Source organism: Telmatherina bonti (assembly GCF_933228915.1).
Source record: "Telmatherina bonti genome assembly, chromosome: 12".
Lineage (NCBI taxonomy): Eukaryota > Metazoa > Chordata > Actinopteri > Atheriniformes > Telmatherinidae > Telmatherina > Telmatherina bonti.
In genome coordinates, this window is record NC_136610.1 from 22,754,801 (window position 1) to 22,781,107 (window position 26,307).

General features: G+C 41.1%; 2 protein-coding genes across 4 annotated transcripts in view; one reads left to right on the forward strand and one right to left on the reverse strand.

The window, feature by feature from the left end:
• The window catches only part of mrpl11 (mitochondrial ribosomal protein L11), a 45,208-nt gene extending 20,966 nt beyond the window's left edge, over window positions 1–24,242 (forward strand). For 2 of the 3 annotated variants that reach the window (XM_079249596.1, XM_079249595.1), the window contains exons 4-7: window positions 14,033–14,128; window positions 19,893–19,986; window positions 20,079–20,238; window positions 24,033–24,242. In XM_079249596.1, coding sequence (XP_079105722.1) covers window positions 14,033–14,128; window positions 19,893–19,986; window positions 20,079–20,238; window positions 24,033–24,147 — 465 coding nt within the window. In that variant the 3' untranslated portion in view covers window positions 24,148–24,242. The remainder of the gene's footprint in view (window positions 1–14,032; window positions 14,129–19,892; window positions 19,987–20,078; window positions 20,239–24,032) is intronic. The other variant, XM_079249594.1, reaches the window with a different exon arrangement.
• Window positions 2,182–3,246, reverse strand: tmem265 (transmembrane protein 265; the record flags this gene model as incomplete). The annotated part of the gene is made up of 1 exon (XM_079250402.1): window positions 2,182–3,246. The coding sequence occupies one exon, from the start codon at window positions 3,244–3,246 to the stop codon at window positions 2,182–2,184; it is 1,065 nt and encodes a 354-aa protein (XP_079106528.1).
• Window positions 24,243–26,307: the final 2,065 nt, after the last annotated feature.

The following is a 26,307-nucleotide window of genomic DNA, read 5'->3' on the forward strand; positions in this document are numbered from 1 at the left end:
ACACATGTTGAAATATACAGTGTATGAAGGTAAAACATACATTCTGTTATTAAACGTATCAGGTAACTGGGGCTTGAATTTGATGAGACAGTTTGGTGAGTTTGGTTGGCTGTGCAGGTTTCTGTTCACTCAGATAACACACTAATGCCTGAATGCTCAGACCAACTGTTTCCACTAGACAAGAAGATCTTAGAAATGATATCAGTCACCATTCCTTTTGGATGGATGCGATAAAGCCTCTGGGAATTGTAACGGCTCTTTTAACAAATGTGGTCACCTGTTATCATTCCCCATAAATATGCCCAGGAGGTGTCGTCCTTCTCCTCCTAGGGAGGATCTGTCAGACGTCATGAGCTTAAAAGCAACCACAATCCCTTAAATAACATCTGTGGTTGTATGAATAAGTGCGTGTAAAAGGACTACTGTCTCATTTTGAGAAATGTTTTTATGCAGAAGATGGTTTGTTAATCAAATCCTCAAATGGTTTTACTATATGCCATCTTGGTATATTTGTTTGTGATTCCAAAACCCAAATGAAAGAATTTAGCTGAACATTCAAAGATAAGCAGAAAAAGGTTGACTAATCAGAATTTCACCAATCATCCATGTCAACATGCTCATGTTTTAGCCTGGCGGCTGCCATCAGAGCATGAGAGAAAATATAGGTCACGTTATTTAGAAACATAAATTGACAGGTAATTGGCTTAAAGAAGTCAAATAAAGCACATTAAAATACAAGGCAGATGGAAAGTCATGTTTGGCGTCACGGTTGTGTACAAGGAGCTAAATGCAGCTCTCCAGCTACTTTGCATTTTGTTGGACTAAAACGCAAGTCTTCCAGTCACAGGCGGCAATCTGCCAAAACTTCTGTCTCAGAGAAAGTTACAGGATCTCAACCCAGTGGTAATTGTTTTGTCTCCTTTTTTTTTTTTTATAGAGAAACAGAATTAAAACAGTGAAACTCAAAGTTAAAGTGAATCTCATTGCTGTTGTTGAGTTTAAATCACATGATCTCAATTATTCATGCTCTGATTAAACATTAGCGTGTTTGCTGACATAAACAGAATGAATGACTGAAACTGGGATTGGTGAACTCTGTCCTGAAACTTTTAGGTGTGCTTACTATATATTTATCTTTGGAATATAACATGTTCCTCATTATAAACCAAGTAGTTTTTGTTTAAATCTAAACCAGGATTGATAATGAAGAATCTTATGTGATCAGTAACATCGAGAGTTGCACATAGCTCCCATTGCATAACGTGGGGCAAATGGGAAGAAATGAGGTTTGTAAAAACAAAATAGAGGTTAACTAAATACGATAAAAAAAATTAAAAAAAAATCTATATGACCATTTATTGATTTCCCTAATCTTGTCTAACATTTCCATCTCTATACTGGGATAAACTGTATAATGTAACTTCTTCAGACATGTAAAACCAAACAAAAAGAACATCACTTGAGGCTGTGAGAAGACCTGAATTTAAAGGATCATTGGCCGAAACTACATTAAAACGATGAAGCACAGTGTTCAGAGAGTTTTACACACAGATGGCTGTTGAGTGCTGCCTTGATGGATCTAAAGGAAAAGAAAATTAACCATCACTCATCTACATTAACGTTTTCTTTAAAAAAAATTAAGTGTATGAACATGCAAGCTGAAAGGTAAGGGTCATTATTTTGACATGTAATGACTCAGTTTTGGGAGCACTTATCCAGTTATTCCACAGAGCCACACAAATCAAGACCAGATATTAATGGATAATTAGCAAGAAATCAAAATAAACTTAAGTTATAATTGTCAAGGAAAAGAAAATCTCAAACTACAAATCCAGGACTAAAAACTTGAATAAACCAGTCATACCTTTGTTATACAAAAGTGAACACTACTTCACATTTTTAAAGTACTTTGTACACTGATAGTTGTGCTCACAGTGTTTGAGATACAAGTGCACTCTCACATTTCATACGATGCATTTTGAGTTATTCTCAACACAACAAAATGCACATGGCTGAGCTTGTCAAATGCATTTCTGTGGCTCTGCATTATATCCATCACTGTTCTACTCATATTCCATACAAATTATCTGCTCGGCTGTGATACTGACTTTGCTGGTCCAGATTATAAGTTTGGGTGTACACTCAGACATCTTTGCATGCGTGCATGGTCAGAGTGATTCTCTACAGTTCATGGGAGATGAAAGAAGGTCCTAAAGGCGTTGCTGTTGGCTCCAAGCTGACGTGGGAGAGCGTGTGGCTTTGGGAGCGAGACAGTGTATGATAATGAGAGGGAGGAGCTTTCCCCTGGGCCTGGACCTCTTCCTGATCTGAATTCTGGCTTGGCACCGTGGAGCCTTCTGGTTCTGCTCCAGTCACAGTCCCAGCTCCTGCAGCACTGCGCTCCTGCTTGTGTCTCTCCCAGGCTGAGTTCAGCTTCACAGCCAGTGCCAGCAGGTTTTTCCCCAAAAACACTGTGGACACTCGGGGGTCCCTATACCACAGCATGCCTGTACCCCTCAGGGCTAGGGTGAAGATGTTAATGGTGACCAAGCTAAGCCAGGGGTACAAAGCTTCCTTACGGGGTCCTCTCTGTCCCGGGAGGCCAGTGGCCCCTAACTCGGTCAGTGCCACACATGGCAGCAGCAGCAAGAGAGCGTAGCAGTAAAAGAAGACCAGGCCCTCGGCCCAGATGGGCAGCTTCTGCTCAGTTACCCCTCCAGTTCCCATAGCAGACCCCCCTTGGGCTTCCCAAAGTCCCGCCTGCAAGTCCACCACATCCAGCAGGTCGACCACCACCCAAAGAAGCCTACTGCGCACCTCCTGCTTCCTGCGCTGTGGGGTCATGTGATCAGCTCCTGTCAGAATGAGAAACAGGGAGGGCAGGCAGATGGATAAGAGCAGAGTGAGGGTCTTTCTGGCCAGTGGGTCAGGCGGCCGACGCTCCTGCCTGTAGTTGTGGCAGACAAAGAAGAGCTTCAACTGGAGGAGGGACAGGAACAGGAACCAGAGCGCGTTGGCAAAACCGCGGCGTGGCGACCGTGCCTCTGAAACCACTCCAGCCGAGACAAAGCGGAGTGCAAGCAGGAAGCCGACATCACCCAGAAGAACCACCGCATACTGCCACACGCTGGGTCCTGACAGGCCGCGAGTTCCCAGCATGCTCTGCTCCAGCAGGTAGAGGTCCACCACTGCCATCGTACTCACTGTGACCAGGGTTGATACGCACACCTGGGGCGTGGGCACCATGCCTGTAAGAGACACACAGATCCACAGAACTCAGATCCAGCTTGCATCAATTTGCAGGTTCCATCTGCACGCAGGAAAACAGGCTTTATTCTCCAAGATCATCTCCAAACCAGATGTTGAATAGTTTGAAGCTTGTTGCTATGGTTAAAGACAGAATATAAGAGCGCCTTCGTCTTTAGCCAGAGTTTCATACTCTGCTCAAGCCGAGAGGCCTATTAAATTGTTTTGGGTTTTTTTCCTTTCTTCTCCAGTGAATTAAATATTTTTTTCATTTTCCATAACGGTCCTAACACTATCTCCTTTTAAATCACAGATTTTCCTGTAAGTGCTCAGTTGGTACTTTTTCTGTTGTTTCTGTTCATTTTTCTTCTACTCAGCTTATTCATTATTAATTAATTGCATTCAGGCGCAGCTAGGTGCCCTGTCAAAGTCTTTTCTTGCCTCTATAGTCTGCCGTGTTTATTCTCATACTGCGCCACAGCCTTTAATCATCCCGAATTCCCATCTCATTTCAGATGAATATTGATAACTTGCTATTTGTTTAGAGATGTGTCTGACTTGTGTGTTTATGTGTACACTATGTGTATGTGTCTGGGTGACTGCATGAAAACAATGCAAATGTATTTGAACGTGAGGGTTCATGTTGTTTTGTTGCAGCTCATACTGTCTGTCGGCTGCAGACAGCATTAAAAAACATTATTTTTCTCAGAGTGAAAAATGATCATTGGCTCTACAGTGTCTCTTTATTGTATTTAGCTGAAAAGCAGAGCACAAGCCAATGGATTGTCTGTTATCTGCTCAGCACCACTCATGTCAACCCTTCAGCTGGATCGATCACATTGTAATATAAAATCATTACTGGCTCAGATGTGTCCTAACAGCAACAGTTGAGTGAGATCGAGCGGGAGATTGTCAGCAGGATTGTGGCCTCTGAAAAAAAGTCTCAGTGAAAAATGTGTATTGATATCTCGCTGATGGAAGATGCATCACTTCCACGAGTGTAAGACTACCAGGAGCTCTGCCACCTCCTCCGAGCTGTCTGAATCATTAAAGAGGGTAGAGGAACTCCTTTTGAGGGGGGTGAGCCATTGTATACGTGTGGAGGCAGAGAAGAACTGAAAGTAAAAGATTAATAGGCCTTTGAGCTGTCTGCATGGCTAATAAAGTGTTACTGCATGATGGTAATAGTTCATAAATAAGCTCAAGGGGAGAGGGGATGAGAGTGATGAAGAAGAAAAGACTTAAATGTAGATAGAAAGTGACTTCCATCCACTTAAATTGAGACATGCATTTCATGAGCCAGCTTGGCTCTGAATGAATTCTAATTCATCTTTGGGAGTATTGAAAAGAAAAAAAAACTCAAAGGCATTAAAGCCGTATCCTGAAACGGATGACTCAAAAGGATGAGGAACGATCTCAACTGATTAATCTTACTCGCGGGCATGGTGGGAGGACAGGCGTGAATCATGGCAGCATTGGAAATATCTCATTGTCTATGAAGCCCTTTGTCTCACCGCACATGGCAACTTGATTATTACTGCCTCAGACCTGAGTGAATTTCAGCAAGGTGCAGATTGAGAGGATATTGGAATTTAAATTTGTACTGTGCTTCTCCAGGAGCAACCCCAGTTTGCAGGGGAGGAGGCGTGTGTGAGAAGTTCACAGCTACTGTTGCAGCTGCCGTTCTCCGAGCTGTGCCTCCTAAGATAATCCGCCTTTGCCTTGAATCTCACCCAAGGAAATTCTCCCCCATCAGCCCCATGTTTGTGTTATGACTGCCTGTCAACACTCTGTAATTTATTCTTTTCTGAGTGAGAGACTGAGATGACGGCCCTCATGTCCAGTCAGCTCATCAATAATGACCAAATTCATCATTCCGCTGTCTGGGAAGTGACACGGATGTTGACAGGATGAGGCAATCTATTTCACAGCAAGCTAAGTAATGGCATATAATAGTGTGCAGGTGAAGGATTTCCACAAATTCTCTTTAGCACTGGAAATAGTTTTCTTCCCTCTGCAGTTTTATCCACCTCATGTTGCATAAGTGCACACAGGGTGCACTTGGTCTAATCACCTAAAACGCACTTAAATCCTGTCCAATACACACTGATAGGGATACAGCAACACAAGGGTTTTGTCTCTTGCATTTGTTTTCTATTATTATCAGGTGATTCCCAGATGGACAGAAAGCCTTGTAGAGCCTAGATTAATGTGTCTGCACCTGCAGTCTGTCTCCATAAACACTCAACATGGACCCCCAAATTGCATCAAAAACAAAATCCCTCACAAGCAGGTGGCTTGCGACTATCAAGGGCATCAGGACAACATCCCAGCCATTATGTGCAAACTAATAATTTCACAGAGTGGTCCTTGATGATGCAGATTAAATCTCTCCAGCAGACCCACATGACTGAAGCATCTGTTGATTTATCAGGTGGCAGCCCAAGAGTTGCCGATCCGTCTTGCAGTTGCAATCTTTTCTGCACAGTTACACACTTTTTGTTACATCTCTCCTCATTAACTGCCCAGCATGTCGTGTTGTCTTGAGGCGTCCTGCATCCTTTCATTTAACAACCTCTAATAAACCGCCTCTCTGCAACACCTGTTTCATAACTGCCCCATTAACAGCAGGTATTGTGGCTTTAATCCGTGCACGGGTGGTAGTAAAAGTGAAGCTTTTAGTTACCCAAACCATTCGCCTTGCACTTGGGCTCGATCGTCCTGGCTTGATTTTACAGCAAGTAATGCCAAGCAGAAGCGCTGTCGGCGACCAATAAAGTGTCTTTTAATGTCGAAAACGAGCCGAGCTGGGTAATAAAAGTGTCACTATCCGGATGTTTGTACACAGAAAGAGAGGCTCGTCGAAAAGAAAAGTCATTGCTTCTGCCACACCAAAGCAGACTCCTGGTTTTTGGGTGGTTTTTTTGTTTTTTTTTTAAAAACAGATTTCCTCATCCGCGCAGACCTGGCGTGGCACATTACCGCCGTCCCGACCCTCGTTTTGCTGTGACGGTGTCAGCAGAGCCTCTATCTGGATCCGAGTCTCCGACTGTCGCCTCCCGCAGTGTTGGGGTCTGCTGCTGTCTGTTAATCTTTTGACACAGCAGCAGGGGGAAGTGGAGCCGTGCTGGGGAAGTGGGAGGGATGGATCGTCGCGGGGCTCCGGCTGCGCGGAGTCGCCTGGAAGTCGGTCGGAAGTGGAGCAGCAGCACGGGCGGCGATCCGACCGCAGACCGAAGCAACCTTGGACACGATTCGAGGGAGAAAAGCGAGGCAGAGCTCTGCAACACAAACTCACTCACGCCGTCCGAGTTTGGTTGTGTTAATTTGTAAGCAGGCTACGTGCTCATGCACAGACCTCCCACCTTCCTCAGTTCCTCCTCCCCCACCTCCTCATCCTCCTCCTCCTCTTCTCTCTCCTCCACCATCAGCTGTGGAAGTTTAGCTGGAAGAAGATGCTGCGAATATATTAAAGCAGGCTGTTACTGTATACTTGTTTGTTATGTTAATGATGATGTTGCCACTTGCAGAGGCTTAGTTGCTCTGTGTGGGAGCATGCAGATGCCTCATTTACCCCTCCTGCTTGAAAGAGGAGTGGAGGAAGTGGAGCGAAAGATGCTGGTTGCCTGTAGATACGTTTAGAGCTCAGAAGGCAGATGTTACAACTTTAATTAGCCCTCCTTCTGTCTACTTACTGCCTTAGTCACACAAGGAAATCGCTCCTCTGTTGTAGATTAACTCATTATTGCTGGCTTAGTGCATGCTCAAACAGAGGGACTTGGAATTTCCTGGGATAGATCCAGTCGAAAATTAATCTTTGGAAACTGGCTCTTTTGTTTCTTCCTCAGAAATTCAATTTCAGTTTTCTTTTATCAGCCACAGATGAAGTTTTCTGGGATTTCACAGCATCACCTTGCCCTCAAAGTCCTACACGTTCAGCCAAACCTCTTGTTCAGAGCTCTCTTGTTTCCGTAGCTCTCAGTGCGCTGGGTTCATTGTAGAGTGAGAGGTTTAATCAGACTGGTGAGAAAGGGGATGGAGAGTCATCTTTCTTGTCAGATTCAGCTCTGCGCTCCGCTGGCTTCCAAGAGAGGAGAGATTTTCCATTTTCTTCAGCGTGTTTTTTCTTTTTTTGTGGATGCGTGTGCTTTTCACTACTCTCCCTCCTTTCATCACATATCTTCTCATGTTTATCCCATTCTCTCCTCCTTCCCACTACAGCCCCCACCCTTCTTTTCTTTTTTGTTTTAATTGTCTTTGTTGTTGTTTTTTTCTGCCACTGGGTGTGGTTGAAGGTCATTTGCACACTGGCTCACTTTCACAGAGGAAAAGGGAGAGAGCAGGCAGGACAAAGGACGAGGGGAGCTGCGAGGACAGCAGAGAGAGGGGCAGCCAGGCAGGGAGCCTGTCCACAGTACTGTGCACTCATCACTTTTTGCCTCAGACATGATTGGAGAAGTTTGGAAGGACACATGGGGTTACAGACTGTCCAAGAATGCTAAAGGCGTCAAGAGTCAGCCGTGCTTCACATCAGACCCGAGGCTGACCTCCACAAATATGAAGGACTCGTTGCCATCACCTTTCTGCTCTTTGCTCCTGCTCAGTGTCATCTCACAGTGTGAGGCATGAATTGCTTCCGCACAGGAGATATTGTCTATTTTACACCACATGTTCATCTTTCTTGTCAAAATTTGGCACTTGTATCACCTGTAATTCAGCTCCATTGCCAACAGTTCTGCTGGTAGCGACTAATGAAGCCTGGAGCTGCTGGCGTCATACAGGGATGAGGAATGGACTACAGATGTTTAAGAAGCTCACTTCTCTTTTATATTTATAAACAGAGCTCTATATGAAGTTGTAGAAAAGAATATTTTAGTAACAGAAGCTTTCAGGATTCTTGTTTGTAGACACCAAGCTTGAGTGTGTTTTAAATGCAGGGAGATAAATGCTTCTGGTGGGGAGCAAAGCTTTGGAAAAACTGGCTGTGGTCCACTCAGTCTCACAAAAAAAACTGTGGATGTATCACATTTAAGTGAAACAGCAATGTATGTGGACTTCCATTACTATAACATCGCTCTATGAATATTATAATACACAAACACTAACCTGATCTAAACTTAATCATACACATGAATTCTTACCCTCTCCAACAGTACCTATGAGGAAAAAGGTCAAATCCTCCAAATCCACTTGTTTCTTATAAGTGTTTATGCTCTCATGTAGCGAAACGTTGCAAATGGCATTGTTTTCACACAGCAGCACATCCCAGTTTAATGGCATGTGGGGTAAGCTGCATCATGTAAGCTAGGTATATATGTAGAACAATGGGACTTTATGTAGTAGCACAGTCATTGTCCATGTTTTGCCCATATTGTTAAGATAGAATGTTTTGCATTGTTGACTAATGTGGTTATTATAGTGTCAGAAAAAAATGTTAGACTACCTTCACTACTTAATAAAATTTTATAGAACAAACAAGGGTGGCTTCATTTTTTCTGCAACTGTATTTTCTGCCAGTAAATACAGTTGTTGTAGCACTTTTAAAAAAATAATCCATTAAAAATTGCTGCAAAAAGCTAAAATTTACTAGCTTGAAGGTTTAGACACTTGTTTCTGTTTTCATTTCCACCTCACTACTGACTCAAATCACAAGACTTGAACAAAAGTTTTATTTGGAGTGTTGTTGTGTATACCATTGTGTTCTCCAACATCTGCAAATTTTTACCCATTTAAACCAAAATAAACATATAAATGTGTTTGTCTTTTAACTGGCATTACTTTCAATGCCGGTATTCTCAGCCGGAATAGGGTGGATTGCCCTCTCCGGGTCGGGAGTCAGGTCCTGCCTCAAGTGGAGGAGTTTAAATATCTCGGGGTCTTGTTCACGAGTGAGGGAAGGATGGAGCGTGAGATCGACAGACGGATCGGTGCGGCGTCTGCAGTAATGCGGGCTCTGCACCGGTCTGTCGTGGTGAAGAAGGAGCTGAGCCAGAAGGTGAAGCTCTCCATTTACCAGTCGATCTACGTTCCTACCCTCACCTATGGTCATGAGCTGTGGGTCGTGACCGAAAGAACGAGATCTCGTATACAGGCGGCTGAAATGAGTTTCCTCCGCAGGGTGGCCGGGCTCTCCCTTAGAGATAGGGTGAGGAGCTCAGTCATCCGGGAGGGGCTCAGAGTAGAGCCGCTGCTCCTTCGCATCGAGAGGAACCAGTTGAGGTGGCTCGGCCATCTGGTCAGGATGCCTCCTGGACGCCTCCCTGGTGAGGTGTTCCAGGCACGTCCCTCGGGGAGGAGACCCCGGGGAAGACCCAGGACACGCTGGAGGGATTACATCTCTCGGCTGGCCTGGGAACGCCTCGGGATCCCCCCCGCAGAGTTGGCAAATGTGGCTGGGGAGAGGGAAGTCTGGGCTTCCCTGCTTAGGCTGCTGCCCCCGCGACCCGACCCCGGATAAGCGGCAGAAGATGGATGGATGGATGGATGGATGGATACTTTCAATAAAACAATGTGACTGAGTCCTAGTTAGTCCCCAGAAGCAACATAGTTACATGCTGGATTAACATCATTGTGCTACAGCTAGTAGTAGACTGCAATGTCTGATAAGCATGACTTTCTGAGGGAAAAAAAATTCCACTAGACTGTGTGAGCTACCAGCTGCCATGTGAACTCATAAAATGGATCTGCTGCGTTTCTTTTCATCTGCACATTGGTCCTCGTGTCAATTTCTGAACCTTCTTGTGAGACTTTTCAGTCAGTTTAGTTGTGGTTGTAAATCTTATTTCAGGGAATCGCTCATTCCTGCAGCCCAGAGCAAAAACTCCCAGTTGTCATCTTTTTATGTTTTCACATTTGGAGCTGATGGAGAAATACACAGGACTAAATGCAATGTGTGCCTTTTATCCACCAAAGACAAAATCCAGATTAGCGGGTCTTATCAGGTTCTTTTGTCTGTGTGAAAGGGGGAAACATCTCTCTGAATACTCCAATAGCTGTGTTAACATTTGCTTTGACTTTCTGTTGAGGTGTGTTTCTTCTCCACATGTGGGTGAATCTATGTTTTCAGTCATTTCCAGCTTGGATCCACAGCTGCCTGCAGTTCAGGCTGGTCTGTTTCTGCTGCAGCCTCCATACGTGATTAATCATGTGAAGTGGCAAAAGCACAACACTGTCAAGTCTGTGAGGGGGACCTAATGGAGTTGAAAATGGGATGTTTTGTCGTGATATAATACAATTTGTTGCTCCGCCGCCTGCTTCACCGTGCCCTCAAACAGCAAATTCTTCATCTTGTGCCAGATGCAAAAAACTGAAAGTTGTGTCTATTTTGAGCAAAGATCAACTCAACTGAGAAGTTTTGATTTATTTTGTGGTTCTACATCTGAGTACCTGGACTTGGTCCATTCCATCAGGTCTGCATTCACACCCGTTTGAGCATCACCCCTCAGCTCTTTAATTCAGGCCTGCAAATTGGCCTCAGCACAGCTCAGTGGAGACTGGGAGTGAAAATCGTTTTCATTTTCCACTTTTAAGACTAATCCACTGATTCCACTGTGGAAAATCAACTAAAATGCATGTCCAGCGTGAGCTCAATTTATTTCAGGCTGTTTGTAGTATGCTGCTGTGTCTGCCGAGCTGACCTGCTGTTCAGCCTCTCAGTTACCCCCTCTGCAGTCGAGGGGTTCAGCCTGAAACCTAATCAGCTGTATGACGCTACAGAGGGGCCGAATGTGATAAAATGCCAACACCGGAGCAGATTAAATGAACAAGTTAATGAAGGTAATGAATGAGAGTGTTTCACACTAAAGAGTTTAATTAACCTCACCTCCCACCAGCCTCCCTTCAATGTAACACCTTTGTCACCATATCGCAGACCTCCTTCAGGCTGGCCACTTGGGGCAATTTATCCAATGGCCTTGTATGCCAGGGGCAATTAATTCTGCGTCCTGCTTCAACACCTTATCCTGCATCTGTATCCTTTATCTTCACGTTTGCCACACCTCCATGAGCACAATGCCTCTTTTGACCATGTGTTCATCTTAGTCCCATCTAGCTCCATCTCTTCCCTTTCTTTCTTTCTTTTACCTCAGATGCAGAAAAATCCTGGAACCCCACACAGCGAGTGCTTCCCCACCATCAGCTATGCACACATATCCACTTCTTAAACTGTCATCAGATTAAAACGGAGGACAAAGTGTTCATATATAAACATACAGTACGCTCACTCATATTCATGAGGACCCCCTATGCCCTTCTCTTTATTTTTCCCCTTTGCTGTTGTCAAACAAACCCCCGCCCATTGTTCAAATATTGACCAAGGTTGCTCGCCACACTCTGACAACTTTAATACACCTCAGCTGTCTCGCTCTTTCCCATTTCCATCTCCTCTCTCATCCATTCAAGTTCCTTCCCAGACGCACACACAATGCTGCCACACCAGCCCTACATCTTGTTAAAAAGAGTTAGTGAAGCTGAAAGGCCAATCACATTAACACGGACAGAGTGTCGAGAAAGACCACAGAGAATATGGTAGAAGGGTCAAATGAAATGGACGCTTCTCAGATTTTAATTGCAAATGCCTAATTGCTCCCATAATTATGAGTAATAAGACTCATCCTGCCGTGCTGCTCTTGAATGGATCATATAGCAATTACTCACCACTGCCGCTGCCGGATTTGACAGCGAGAAATATCGTCTTAGATTAGCGGCTAATCCCGCTGCCCAGGATCTCAGAAGGCTTTGAAGATGTGCGGCTGAATGTCCTTGTCCATGGGCAGTAGCATGGAAGGCCCCGCCTTTGGTAACGGGCTGCAGCCATTTTATACTGGAGAGCTCTAATCAGTCATGGTTGGGGAGCAAGGGTTTATCCAGCAGCTCAGACTCGTGGATGATTAGATGCTCAGATGCAGTGAGCAGGGTTAGCAGTTTGGCCAGGACACAAATGTTACTGTTCCAGCTCGCGCTCGCTGATAAATGTCATGGGAAGTTGGTGGAGCCAACCTTGAACACGGCTTTCATAGCGAGCCAGCTCCCTGCCACAGTTAAAGACTATGATTTCAGTTACCAACATGGTTCAACTGCGCAGTTACTGCAGGTAAATTATTGAACAGCTCAAGGTAAAACTTAATCTTCAGATTTGCCTTGACTTTTGTGGGACAGCTTAATTAAAGCAGGATCACCTCCCTATGATGCATACTAAATGGTGTAAAGAGCTCAGGGCAGAGTGTGTATGTGTTCCCAAGTGGGTTGTATCTCTCCTCCTCAGGCTAGTCTCTCATGACTTTTTATTTAATATTTGTGTGAGCAATGAAGGGAGTGTCTGGGCAGAAAAGGCCATGCTAAGTGTCGGCCTACGTCTATCTTTAGTACAGTCCCCTCTGTATGCATAATGTCTCACTGTCTGTGCTTAAGCACATTTTGGAGGCATCAGGCATTATCTCTTGCTGGTCAGGGAGGCTTTTTCATGGCTTTGTGTGGCATGAAAGGCTGTCTCTGAGTCTGAAGGAGAGATCACTATCCGACAGGGACTGAACAGAAGGAGAGGAATAGCAGCTGAGTTTGTGAGGCAGAGCCCAAGGGTTTACTTTGACTCCTGCTCGACATCACAGCCTTTATATTAATCCATATTTAATTAGACTTGCCTGTACACCCTCCTTTCTTGTTTACCTTTCCTGTGTTGTTTTATGGGAGGCGGAGTGAGGGAAGGGTATGGCTAGAAGATACTGACATGGGATTACTGTTAATTAGTACAAAGGGGAGGGAAGGTAGTGCTGAGTGAGGACTCCAGGGACACAGTTGTGCTTCATTTCACTAGGTGAATTTTGTAATTCAGATAGCACCCATCAGCTAAAACAATAACCTGCCTCAACTTGTGATGCGTTGCGATTTCAGTCACTTTGTTGTTTTTGCGTTTGCTGAGAAACGCGAGTGAGTAATGAGCAGCATTTTAGACGCTAATGAAGGCATGAGGTGGTGGAGACCCAGAAGATGATTTGCATTCATCAGGTGCATTTCAAAGCCTTTAGTGAAGATGATGTTGAGAAATCTTGCTGCTCCGTTAACTTCAAATAAATGTGTTCCCCTGCCTGTCATTGGAAAATGTCTCAGGATGACTGGCTTTGTATCAGATCCATTATTAGAATGTGCTCTGCTCAGGATGTTGTGTTGTGGAGCAACACAAGCTCACATCTCCATTAAGCTGTGAGTAAAACCTCCTTTCTTGTCTATCTTCATTCCTAAAACAAACCTTTCAATCGGTGTGTTGCCTTTGGGAAGGATGGCAGGTGAAGGTCAGTTTAAATTTCAGCTGTAGTAATTAGTTTCTTTATTAGTCTTTGCAACAGAATTCGGCTCCAAAGAGGAACGCTGTAAAGGAGCAGCGTTGGCCGGGTGTTGACTTAATGTCACCCATCCATTTTGCTTTCGCTCTGGTTGGCCTCGCAGGAGCCAGAAAATGGGAGCTCATTCATCACTGGGTTTCTCTGGCTCTGGGCTCCTACATGCATTTAGTCATAGCTCTCGTGACAGACGCACCAACAGTGGGTTCCACTCACACAAGCACAGCTTTACTCCCTGAACCATTCACATGTGTGGAAAAAAAAGTCAAAGCTTTGAAGGTTTGTGATGGATTGATTGACAGCAGCCCAGGCATCTGTATTCTGTTTGCACAGCGTGACACTACTAATATTCAGCTGGATGATTCGTGAGTTCAGATTCCTCATACATTTTAATGCAATTCTTCTCCATTTTTACCATGTTTATATTCTCTTTTCTATCTTTTCCAATGCAGAAAGGAATCCCTATCGGACAGTTTTGCAAGGACTTCAACGAGAAGACCAAGGACCTGAAGGAGGGCATCCCTCTCCCCATCAAGATCCATGTGAAGGTGATTCTCTCTAAGCCACACCGGCCCTTTTCACTTAACACCCTTCCCTCCCACAATTGTGGTTAATTCAACTAGCTGCATAACATCATCAGAGCACTTCCATTATTCATACTCTACCACTGAAGTAAGCCTTTCCATTTGCATTCATTAATGAAGCAATACCCAGAGGATCTTGGAGTCAAGAGGCATTAAGCGTATGCAAGAGATGTGAATTACGTAGAAATGGGGGGTTTGCGAGGTACTACTTTAACATTTCACACGCTCACATATTGTTTGACTTGTCACACCTTCCTTTCATGTTTGTGTGAAAGGAGGACACATCCAGAGTTGTGTCCTCTTAGCAGAGTAAACATGACTTGTAATGAGATTTGTGATGTAAGGAGGGGTCTTCTAATCCTTTAAAAGGCATGAATTCTGTCTTACATGCAATATCTAGCAACAGTTCTGCTGTCACAGCTGGGTCTGTCCGTTGGTGCCATCTACTGGTGATTTTTAGATCTTCTCATGTGCACACTAAATACTTGCTTGTAACATGTTCAAGGCCCTGATGCTAAACAGTTTGATTTCATCATGTCGGTGTCTTTGAGCTCTCATTGCCTTTCATCTCACTTTACAGGAACAGATGGACTGTTTAGACAGTTCACCTTTTCACTTTCCTGCAGAGAGTCAGATGAAAAGATCAATGCCTCTCATGTCTTTCTGTTAAGTGAGGAGCTGGAGCCAGGAGGCAATTAGCTCAGCATAAAGACTGAAAGCAGGGGCCAATGAGCAACCTGCCTGTCTCCAAAGTTATAAGAGTTAGTGATTTCTCTGTAGAGGTTGTAAATCAGTGCAGCTCAGTTTTGTGCTGTGCATAACAACATTTGGCTGACAATAAAGGATCAAATGGCAGATCAAAAAACATTAATAATTACTGAAGTCACTGCCGCTATGCCACTTGGGTAAACTGCATTTGCCACTCTATCCATCTGGAGACACTACACGTTGTGCAGTTGTGTGTTTCCTCAGTTGTTTGGTAAAATGAAAATGAATAATGCAAGATTCCATGATTGTTTATTTATTTTGTGCAAGTTGGTTGTTCTGTGACACTGATGGAGCAGAGTGAGCTTCATCAGTTTACACAGTTCAAAGATAGCTGAATGAATGACCGAAATGAAAAATGCAGATGATCAGCAGATAATTATTAGCCCATAATCTTCAAAAAGCTGAAATGACATAACATATCCAGCTCGTGTTTTAACAAAATTTACCCTACAAAGGTGTACTTAGCAGGAGCGTGTTCTCTGGCATTTCATTCAAGACAGAAATACGATGATATCCTCTGTTTTCCATAACATTGCAAGGAGTACTATTGGAAGCCATTATAATAATTCTTGTCTTGGCAGCTCTACCACATGAGCCACTGCCACCACTAGTGTGTAGGAACGACTATTTCATGGCTATATTTGTATTTTACTTTAGTTACTTTCTTCTGCTTTGCTGCTCTTCTTCTTTCTGGAGCTGGATGTTTCTTGCTTTCACTGTCAGGAAAACAACAACAGTGAATGTGTTTCATTTTATGAAATGAAGGAGCAAAAAATAACCTCTCATTCATCCTTATACAAGCAATAGCTTCTCCATGTTTGGTGAAAAAAAAAATCTGTTCTCTTTGTCAGAAGGTCTCTGCTGTGATAACCTGACTCTGATGATAAATCACCACCTTTGTGATATCTCCTCAGCTCAGCCTGCACTCTGTGTGCACTTCTGAGAGGACAAATAGTAGTTGAGCCAAAGAAAACTTTTCCCCTGATGATTTATTGATCGGATCAATATGTGCTCATCTCAGATTAAGTAAGGTTCATATACAGGCTGTAAATAAAAGAACTAAAAAAGAAAAGTCAGAATAACCAAGAGACATAAAGGGATTATTTCTAATTTGGTCCTGAGCAGAGGATGAAACGGGGGAGCAGATGTTCAACAGCAGAAAAAATAAACACATAAAAAAAATCTCAGTCTGACAAGTTTGATTCTTTTCAAGTTAAATAACATTTTGTAAGCTTCTCTGCTTGTCAGTCATTTTCAAAGGTGAAACGGTATATTTTTATATGAGCAGTGGATCAAATGGCTGCATGTAATGTGGAAGCGTATGTTGGTGGTGATAAATCAACTAAAGAGTATCACCAGACACCGCAGTTTGTCTCAGTTTACAGTTTTGGTCAGCTTTCCTGTTCTTGTTTAGTCCCACAAGTGTTACATCCTGCCACAACACACAGCTGCTCACTGACGACACTCTGATAAAAATAGTTATTTCACATCTTTTAAGGCATAGATTAATGAGGACCAAAGAATCTGGAACTGGTCCAGTTTTTTAGAATAAAACGGTATTACCATCAAATAAAAAACACGTATGCAATATTAGTGAAAGGTCTGTGTCTAGTAGGGTTTGTTTTTGTTGTTAAATATCCTCATTGTAGATCAACAAAACAGATAAGTGTGTATTGTCTCCTCATTTTATCATTTTTTTCTATCAGAAAAAGTAACTGTAGTAAAATGTCCTGTTTGATTGGCAGCAGTTGTCCTAAAAAACATCAAAACATGATGATCTGCAAGTCACAGTGTACAGGAAGATTTAAAGAAGGATAACTTGTTTATGGTCTGATAAGGTTTTTTGTTGTATGCATGTTTACTCAGTTGGTTGAATAACTTTTGACTAAACCATAAAACTTGAAACACCATCTTTTTCCCCAGTAACTAAGACATGTATTGTTCTGGAAGTCGCTCACCTCCTGGGAGATTTCAGAGGATTTCACAAGATTTCAGAATTTCTTCTCAAGTGAGACCAGCTTGTCGTGTAAGACACACTTCTGTCTCTGCAGGAACCCTGTTTGTGATGTTGTCAGGCACATTTTATCAAGCTGAGCATCTCTGTTCAAAAACAAGAATCCTCACTTTGACAATGCGTGGTCACCGGTGAATTTCTTTGCAGCAGTTTTAGTTTCCATCATTTTATTCCTGAATGTTGGACCTGTTCTAAACATTTTGTCGCATTTAATATAATTCAGACTTGAAACATTTAGAAAATAAGCCCCAGTTAAAAAAAAAAAAAAAAAATGATAACAATAATAATAACAACAAATAATAATAATTAATAATAATAATTGAGATTCAACTCATATTCATTAATATTGGTTATTTGTGCCTTTCTTTTCCTCAGTTACTCCTAAAAGCTGTCTTACTTCCCTTCAGTCAAGCAGCCAAAAAGACAGCTGTAGTTTCATTTTTATGATTCTTATGATTTTAATACAGCATATTTTTTATTGGAGTAACTTGGATAGAGAGTAAGCTCTTATAAGGAAACAGATTATTTAAAGATAGGTAGGTAGAACAAGAGATGGAAGGAAAAAAAACTAAATGTTCTTTTGTTCTTTAGGGTAGGATTAAATTAGAAAGTCTGTTCCTTTAAAAATTCAGCACGTCGTTGCAAGAAAAGAAAACAAATGACCTTGTTGTAACTTCTAATGTTTGATTTAATCATGTAGCCCTGAAAAGGTATTTTCTAACATTTTACAGTTCAGTAAATCAGTGTGCCCTAAATAATTTATTCCTGAGAAATATTTTAATCTAATGAAATGTGGTTGAAGCTATGCTTTTGCTGCAAAGATGTTCAGTGCTCATGTGAAAACTGTGTGAAGACCAAAGTTAAATTCAAGATAAATGCGTAGAAACTATTTTTTCAATAAAATCAGATAGATGAATATAGTTCTTCGGTAGAGTTACACACCTGGCAGTTTCAGTCCTTCTTCAAAGCAATCTTTAAACCATCATGTCTGATGGATAAAATGTAAAATGATTGTCCAATTTCAGAGACACAGAGTAGTGTCAGCCGTGCAGAGCTTTGAACGTCTTTGCATCCCGACTACATACACCAGTTGCCATCTGAAGACTAAGCCTATTATTCAAATTAGCAACCTGAGGCAGCTTTGTTTCCAGACACTGCATCATCTAGCCTCTGTGTGGAAGCTGACATCAGTTCAAGTTGAACTGTTAAAAAATGACAACATCAAGCAAAGAAAATAGTGAATGTTCAGCAGTCCACACTTATATTGCATATTTTAACCTTACTTTGATTTTACAAATCAGAGCCCCGTGTGGGAACATGTTTATGAATCCTGCTAATACTAGATTTCTGACCACTATCATCATCTTCTACACAAGGTTTGTGTTTGGCCCTGTACGACCCTAATCCCAATATTATTTGACACGCTGCTGATATTTCCTGTAACAAAATGCAAAATTGCTGTAAAAAATGGCACAAAACTAGCAGTAGTTGCATAATTAGATCCACTGACAGTGAAGCAGAGCACTACAACCCTGCACTACAAAACACTTTACATGTTTTTCATTCTTTCATGGTACACAACTCTGCTTTTCTCTACAGGCACAATAATGAGCATATTTGAGGAAATATGGAGTTCAGTGTTTTTGGTCTTTTTTTGTCTGTTTTCTTGGATATGAATATATGTTTCTGAGCTGATCCTCCAAACATGATCATATTTAAATGAGTTTTCATATCCGGTGTTGATACTTTGTCTGCATGTAAGACATCTTTGGTATCAGATGCCTGTTCACACAATGTCAGCCTCAGAATGACTGATATATAAAATAGAAACATAAAAATATGGGGGATTCTTTTTTTCTTCTATATGCTCCTTTTTCAAACCAGAATAATTTAAGGAAGCTGATTATCTTTAGTTTTCATTTAGTTTCATATGTGATTTTGTAGTTTATTATGTAGTAATTCATTTGTTTTATTTTGATGTATTTTTCTTCTTTTTTTACATCCTACAAATCCAGTTTTCAGCAAGTTGAGCTTCTGTACCTTTTCATTAAGCGACACTAAATAATCATAACCATCACAATGTTTTGATCCTTGGTGATTCTATTCTTGTACAGGTTTAATACAGTTCCTTTGGCGTTGAAGTGATGCTGCCAGGAAGCAGGAGTTTCATTTGGTATATTCCTACAAATAATTTATGTCAAATTCACAGAGCTGGATTTTTCACTCTTCTGTGGAAATGACTTTAATTAGTCTCATTCTGTATCACAGAGTTTGATACAAAATGCACATCTGATGGTGCTTTAAAATCCCAGCTGATCATTTTGAGAAGTCTGCCTCTTTGTTAAGGATCAAGAATTTAATCTGCTGCATGGCAAAATAAGACTTTGTAAACCTGCTGTTAATACAAAACAGACAGCAGGTGTTTAAGGTTTTCGAATATCTCAGGATAATTATCTTTTCACAGAAAGAAATATTTACCCTTGTGACAGATTAGATGGTTATCATGCTAAGACATTAGAGAAACAACTATTTGTAGCTGCAACAGTTGATTCAAATGTAAGACTTTTGTCTTGTTAGCCAGAAAAGAAGTGACAAGACCTCTCTGATCTCCATTTCTTGCTTCAAACATTATAGTGAATGTCAGTGAGTAAATCTGCCATTGTTGCCTCCATTAGCTGCATACATACTGTGAGAACAGATCATTTTGTCTGATATGGGGAATAGTTTGCTGCATCAATAAATAAATTAAGGATAAATGCAACAAAAACAAAGAATCCCTCTGTTAATAAGCATGCATTTCTTGTGGTAGGTGCTCTGCAGGGAGAATTGTTTCATCAAACTTCCAAAACTTAGCTGCATCCTTAATTATTGGTTCTATTACAGTCTTTTTAGTTGACATGAGAACCTTTGAGAACAGTTTTGATTTTTAGCTCCTCTCCTTCGCAGCCTGACAGAACGTATGACATGAAGATTGGCCGACCCACTGTGTCTTACTTCCTCAAGCAAGCGGCGGGCATTGCAAAAGGAGCAAGCAAGACCGGTGAGGAGCGCTGCTGTTCTGGTCTCTGCACTTTGTACCAAACTTTTTTCTAAAGATCTGTTTTCCATATTTGTTATGTGTTATTATTTAAGGCCACGAGACAGCGGGAATTGTGTCGGTGAGAGCTGTATATGAGATCGCCCAGGTGAAGACTCAGGATGAATGCTTCAAAATGAGGAACACCTCCCTCCAGAATGTCGTCAAAAGTATCATCGGCTCGGCCCGCTCACTGGGCATCGAAGTAGTTCATGAGTAAGTCCTGCTGATCTTATTTCACTGAAATGCCAGAAAAATTATAGATAGAACCTGGAGCTACCTGTGTGCCCGGCATACAGCTTCAGGTATACGTAGTGTGTCACGCTGCTGTGCTTCCAGGCCTGCACAAAAGATCAGTGGAGGTGAAGGTAACAGACCACAGCAACCACAATAACAAGAATGCCTACAAGGAGCTATTTAGATGCTGTTCAACAGATTAGTTTAGCCACTATATGAAAGGAAAATGTCTTTCTTTATGGTTGAAATATTGCCATTGTCTGGATTCACTGAAAGTAAACTTTTCAATACACTAACCTTGTACAATGTACTAGATAATTATAGCCTCAGAAAGAACTGAATGGACCCTTCGAAGGTCTCTGCTCTTTATTTATTGAATGTACAGCTAGTCTATATATATTAAAAGCATATTAAAAAAGATAAATAAAAGAAGGAATGGTTTTTTTGGGGCAGAAATTATCTGCTTGTTTAGTGGTGGAATAAAACCTTGAAAACTTGTAGAAATTATTGCAATTTTTCTGTTAATCTTTGTGGATTGGTTGTTGTAACTTATAATACCAGAGTAAGGGATCAGTCCAGTATTAGGTGTGTGTACTCATCCATGATATTCTTAAGTGTTCTGATATTACAGAACCTGATACCAGTGTGGAAAACCAGGGTTGTCAAAATGAACATGTTAATGAAGAGAAATTATTATGTGGAATTAATGCATTAATATTTCTTTTACAGCAAATTTATTACTTTGCCATGTTAAAAATCTGACTTTGGCATTATCCTGGTGAGGAAAGCTGATTTTGGACATGTAGTTGCTTTGTCACAGCTGTGAACAGAATTCACCAAAAACCACTTTATTATCCTTATTTATAAAGGTTGTGGCCATTTTCCACCCGTATATTTAGAGGATGGCTGCTGGATGACCCATTTCATATATGGCACAATTAACCACTCAGTTGTCCCATCAGACATTTTGGTCCCCAGTATTTTACTAGTTAACTGTAACGAGATTTATTAGTAGTAATATCAGTGCATTGGCAAGTACTCAAATGTAATTACTATAACTTGTATCTGGTTTTTTTTGTTTGGGTTTTTTTTTTTTAAAAAGAGAAGGGGAGGTCATCCCTACTCATGCAATATTTACTTAGCTTCTATTGTGAATGTCCCACATGCATCCAGAGCTTTAGTTTTATGGCTAGTAGGATTTCGGCTGCTGTAACAATTTTTTCTTCTGGCATTAATAAAATACTCTAAATTTCTCTCAGTTAGACTGTGTTGTATTAGTGCGGTTGTAATAGTTACATGATTCATGGTTGTAGGGTGCACATATCACCTCATTTTTCTTAGGAAATGTCATAAAAACATAATAAGCCAGCGATGGCGAGCAGCCAACACTTACAGTCTGAAATATTAGTGCAGTCTGTCCCCGAGTCTCCTGTGGCTCTCATGTTGCAAGGACCAAACTAAAGTATTAAATGTAGAATCTGTTTACATTGTGAATTAAAATTTAAAAGGCAGAAACTTGCATAAGCATGATTTTTCCCAGTTTCATAAGGCTATGCATCTGTGTGTTTCTCATGTATGAATATCAGTCATGACAACAGCCAATCTGCATTTCCGCTTCCATCATTAGTCAGGAATGGTTGGAGACGCTCGCCATACTAAATAGACATAAAGGTGAAAGCACACCAACACAAGGATTATAGATCTGTTTTACTCTGTGTTCTCATATCTGTTCAAAGAGTTCAGACCAAAGGACCCTGTAAAGGTTAAAAAAAAATGAGAGATTGTATGAGCAGTTCACTTCAGACATGGCAGAGCCATTTCCTCAAACAGCTCAAGAAGAACAGCTTTACAAAACCTTAACCTACTTGTTTTATCATCTTGCACCAGAAAATCTGATTGATTTCTAAATACGTTTTAATAGATTTTCATTTATTTATTTATCAATTTTTGTCATTGTGTATGGTGTTGATGGTATGTGGCCCTGAATGGGGAAACAACCTGGAACTATGAATTTTACCAGTCTGGGTGCCACAATGTACTTGTTGTCACTCAAAAACTTTTAGTTTGTCTTTTTTGAGTGGAAATACATTTTTGAATCCAGGCGATCAACCTCAATGCCATTAGCAAAGATTTTAAACATCTGCAAGGCTGAAATTATAGAGGTCCAACACTCATGATTCCTCTGATATATATGTATAAAGAGCAGCTAAACAAAACTGTTTGTCTTAATGATGCATGTTCACAAGCCAAATAAATGTGTGTGAAGATACAAATACACAGTATCACCAGATTTCCCCCTGGGTATTCTTCCACTTCTATACTCCAGTTTGTTTGTCTTTGTACTGCATGTTGTTTGATTCAGGACAGTGCATTCGTTTGTTGGTGTCATTAGAAGGATCAAGGTATGGTTTGAGTAGAAAATGCTGCAGTTTAACTGTGTGATGCACTTATTCAAGTTTTTTCCCCTTCAATTTTATAAAGCATACAAACAACACATCAGAGTGCAACAGCAGCCCCTCATCCTTGCAGAAATTTTGATAATCCAATAAATGTGCTGGGATTTTGCACATTCCACATCATGAAAATCCTGTCATCTTTGACTCCTCTCAGACTAGATTATGAAATCGACTGATAAAAAAAAAAAAAGAAATAGAATAAAATCACCAATCACACTGAGAAAACTGAATTGTTCCTGTTTCTGTTTCATTTTGTCAGGATTAAATTGCTTTGAAACATTCATGCGTTGATGCTCTGAAGAATGTGTGGGTGTGCACATTTTTTATTTGTAAATAGCAGTTTGTAAGTAGCAAGAGGTGTACACAGTGTGCCAGTATGCAAAGTTAATGCTTCTGGCTTAGAGTCAGTGTTTTCTCAAACCCTTGATTTTTGTGTTGGTAGTCATCAAACATCTATTAAGGCTCTAAAAAAAATGAAATAAAACTAATTGGATGTTGCTGCTGAGGTGGCGCTCATTCAGAGACTGCTGTGTGACTGATGTGCTCATGTTGCATCCTGTCTGTTTTATTGGATGCTTATTGCACAAACAGAAACAGCATAATGTTTATGCAGTACACAATCAGTGTGTGTAGAGCACACTTAAACTGCGTTACCGTTTGTAATCTTCCTTTTACAGATCCAACAATGCAAACCTGCTTGCTCTGCATCTTCATATCCGTGATTTCTTTCATACAGTCTCTCCAGATACTTATTATTTATGGCACCCACAGTGTTCTGTTCATTTTGCCATCATGTGCTGTGAGTTGGCATCCAGGCACATTATTCTCTTCCGTCACTTCTGTTTTTGCTTCAGTTAATGAAGCACTTTTCTCAGAATCAGTTTCGCCCCCTTCAAACTCAACATGTCTCACATTTATAATATATTATCATTTATTTAGTGTGCCATCAGTGGAGAGGTTGGTATCTTTGCCCCTGCAGCAGTGGATTTCTCCTTGGATGATCGTTGAACATTGCTGCATTGTGATGAGCTTGGAGGGAGGCCATTGCTCTTTGATTCTGGGGCTCTGATGCTCAAAATGAATTAAAGTTAATGATGCAGATGGTTGTTATCACGCTACGCATGTACTGGAAATATGATTATATGGTGTTTTTCTGTTGCCTTTTCAATAGCACTGTTCAATTGAACTCTTGGTGCAAAAAAAAAAAGAATAGTTGTCACTTTTTGTTTGTAAACTATTTTAAATGACTTACTGTTGTGTTCTCTTTTTAATAACTGAGCATGATTTCTTCCTCTTTCCCCCGTCACTCCCGTTTAGTCTATCAGCTGACGAGTACAAAGTCTTCCTGGAGCAGAGAGAGGAGAAGCTGAAGGCAGATGCTGCAGCAGCTGCAGTCGCTGCAGCTGAAGCTGCTTCGGGCAAAAAGAAGTGAAAACCTGCAACTCTGACTCACAATTAAATTTATGTTGACTTTATACATGTTTCTCTTTCATCAAACAACTCTGTTAATATTATGTATTAATAAATCTTGTTACAGAGTCTTTTTGTCTTCCTTCATTTTTGCTATAAAGATGTTTCCAGCATTTATTCACTGGCAGGCCAAACAGAAAATCGCTACCTGGATTTAACCAAGCAAATAGGTACAAGTCTCCTATGAGGTACTTACTGCAAAGCCAGGGGATGGTCTTTTAGCTGGTAATATAATGTTTTAACCCCAACTGATTAAATTAGTCGCTTCACGTTTCCTAACTATGTTGAAAGTCTGTTTAAAAAGAGTCACATTGTTGTTCTCAAACAGAAAACATCTAAGAAGTTTGCAGAAGCAGCTAAAATTGGGTTAAGAACTGTCTTAACCCCAGTTTAATCTGGAAGGATAGTGGGGAACAATCGTCTCTGAGGAAGAAATTAGGTTGCAAGTAATCCTATATGATTGTGATCAGCAATCTCATAAAAATGTTTGGCATCAAATCACAGAAGAAACGAGTGTAAAAATCAGGCTATGTTTAACTGAATGTAAGAGCATTTCCACATTCAGAATGCAAAGGGGACTCAAGGGATTGGGACTGAACAGCTGTGTTGCCATAAGAAAAACACTAAGCAGTGATGCTTATCGGAGCAAAAACCTTCTATTTTCTAGGGAGCATAATGATTGTACACTGGAGCAATGAAAGAAGGTCATGATGTCTGATAAATCCAGATTTACATTGTTTCAGAGTGATGTACGCACCAGGATCAGGAGAGAGGCAGGTACTGTGATGCAGGTATCCTGCCTAGTGTACAAGCCTGAGGAGCCAGTGCTATGATCTGGAGTTGCTGTGGGGTCAGTAGGTTCAGAAACATGTACCCAAACAATGAGGTGAGCTGACTAACTGAATATACCAAATGACCAGTTCATCCCATTAATGGATTTTTTTTTCTTCCTTGCTGACGTGGTCGAATTCCAACATAACGATGCCAGGATTCATGAGGCTTAAATTGTGAAAGAGTAGTTTTATTCACACATGGCTTTGCCAATTAGACCTCAGCCCCATTGAGAATCTTTGGGATGTGCTGGAGGCTTTGTGCAGTGTTCGGACTCTCCCATCATCAATACAAGATCTTAATATTAAATATTAATGGAACACTGGATGAAAGTAAATCTTGTGACGTTGCAGAAGCTTTTGCCACAGTGAATGTGTGCCGTAATAAAAGCTAAAGGCTGAATGAAATATTAGTGCAACCTTTTTCCTTGATGGTAAGTTTTGTTTTTTTTTGTCCTCGCAGTATCTTTTGCCGTTTATGACCCAGAGTAATTAGTTTTATCTGAACTGAGCTGCAGAAAATGTAATTACCCTGACAGGATTTGTAATTTTAGTCACTTTGATATTAATATCCACTATTAACACTTCTGGAAGCCGTTTGGCTTTTTGACAGGTTGTACAGGTGTGTTCCTCCACATTTTTACACTTTTTTTTTTTTTTATTAGTCAGGGATCTCAAACATTCAGCACATCAATTATTTGTAAAATCTCAAGAATTCCAGGCAGTAATATCCTTCAATATTACTGACTTTCAGAGAAATTGTGATCTTGGCTGCATAATATTCACTTTTTTAAATTAATTAGCTTAAACAGCTTAAAATTAGCTCAACATGTGAAGTCTTGTCTGTTTCACAAATTATTAAACAACAGCTAGGTATAATTGCCAATTTATCAAGCAAACAATTCAATTAAGCAGAAAAAAAGATAATTACTTTACATACTTTTTCAACCTAAATATTTATGAATTTTATAATTCAGAGTTTCTGCTGCCTGTTGAACATAAAACCATAATGTTCCCACCTTAGACTGTGAATTTGACAATTTTGGTACTTTAACTTCCAAAGAGTTAGATGTGATCTGACCGGACCAGAATCCGTCCCACCAAGGACTGCAGAGAGCGTCACCACAGGAACCTCCCAGATCAGGGCAGGGAGGAGTCCACACCACAGCCAGAGCTGCAATTCACTCACCCCCCTGAGTGGAATGATTGGTGGGCAATTAATAGTAAATTATCAAAATTGACATTTAGAACCAATAATTGATGTAATCTTGCTCATGTCAATCATTTAAATT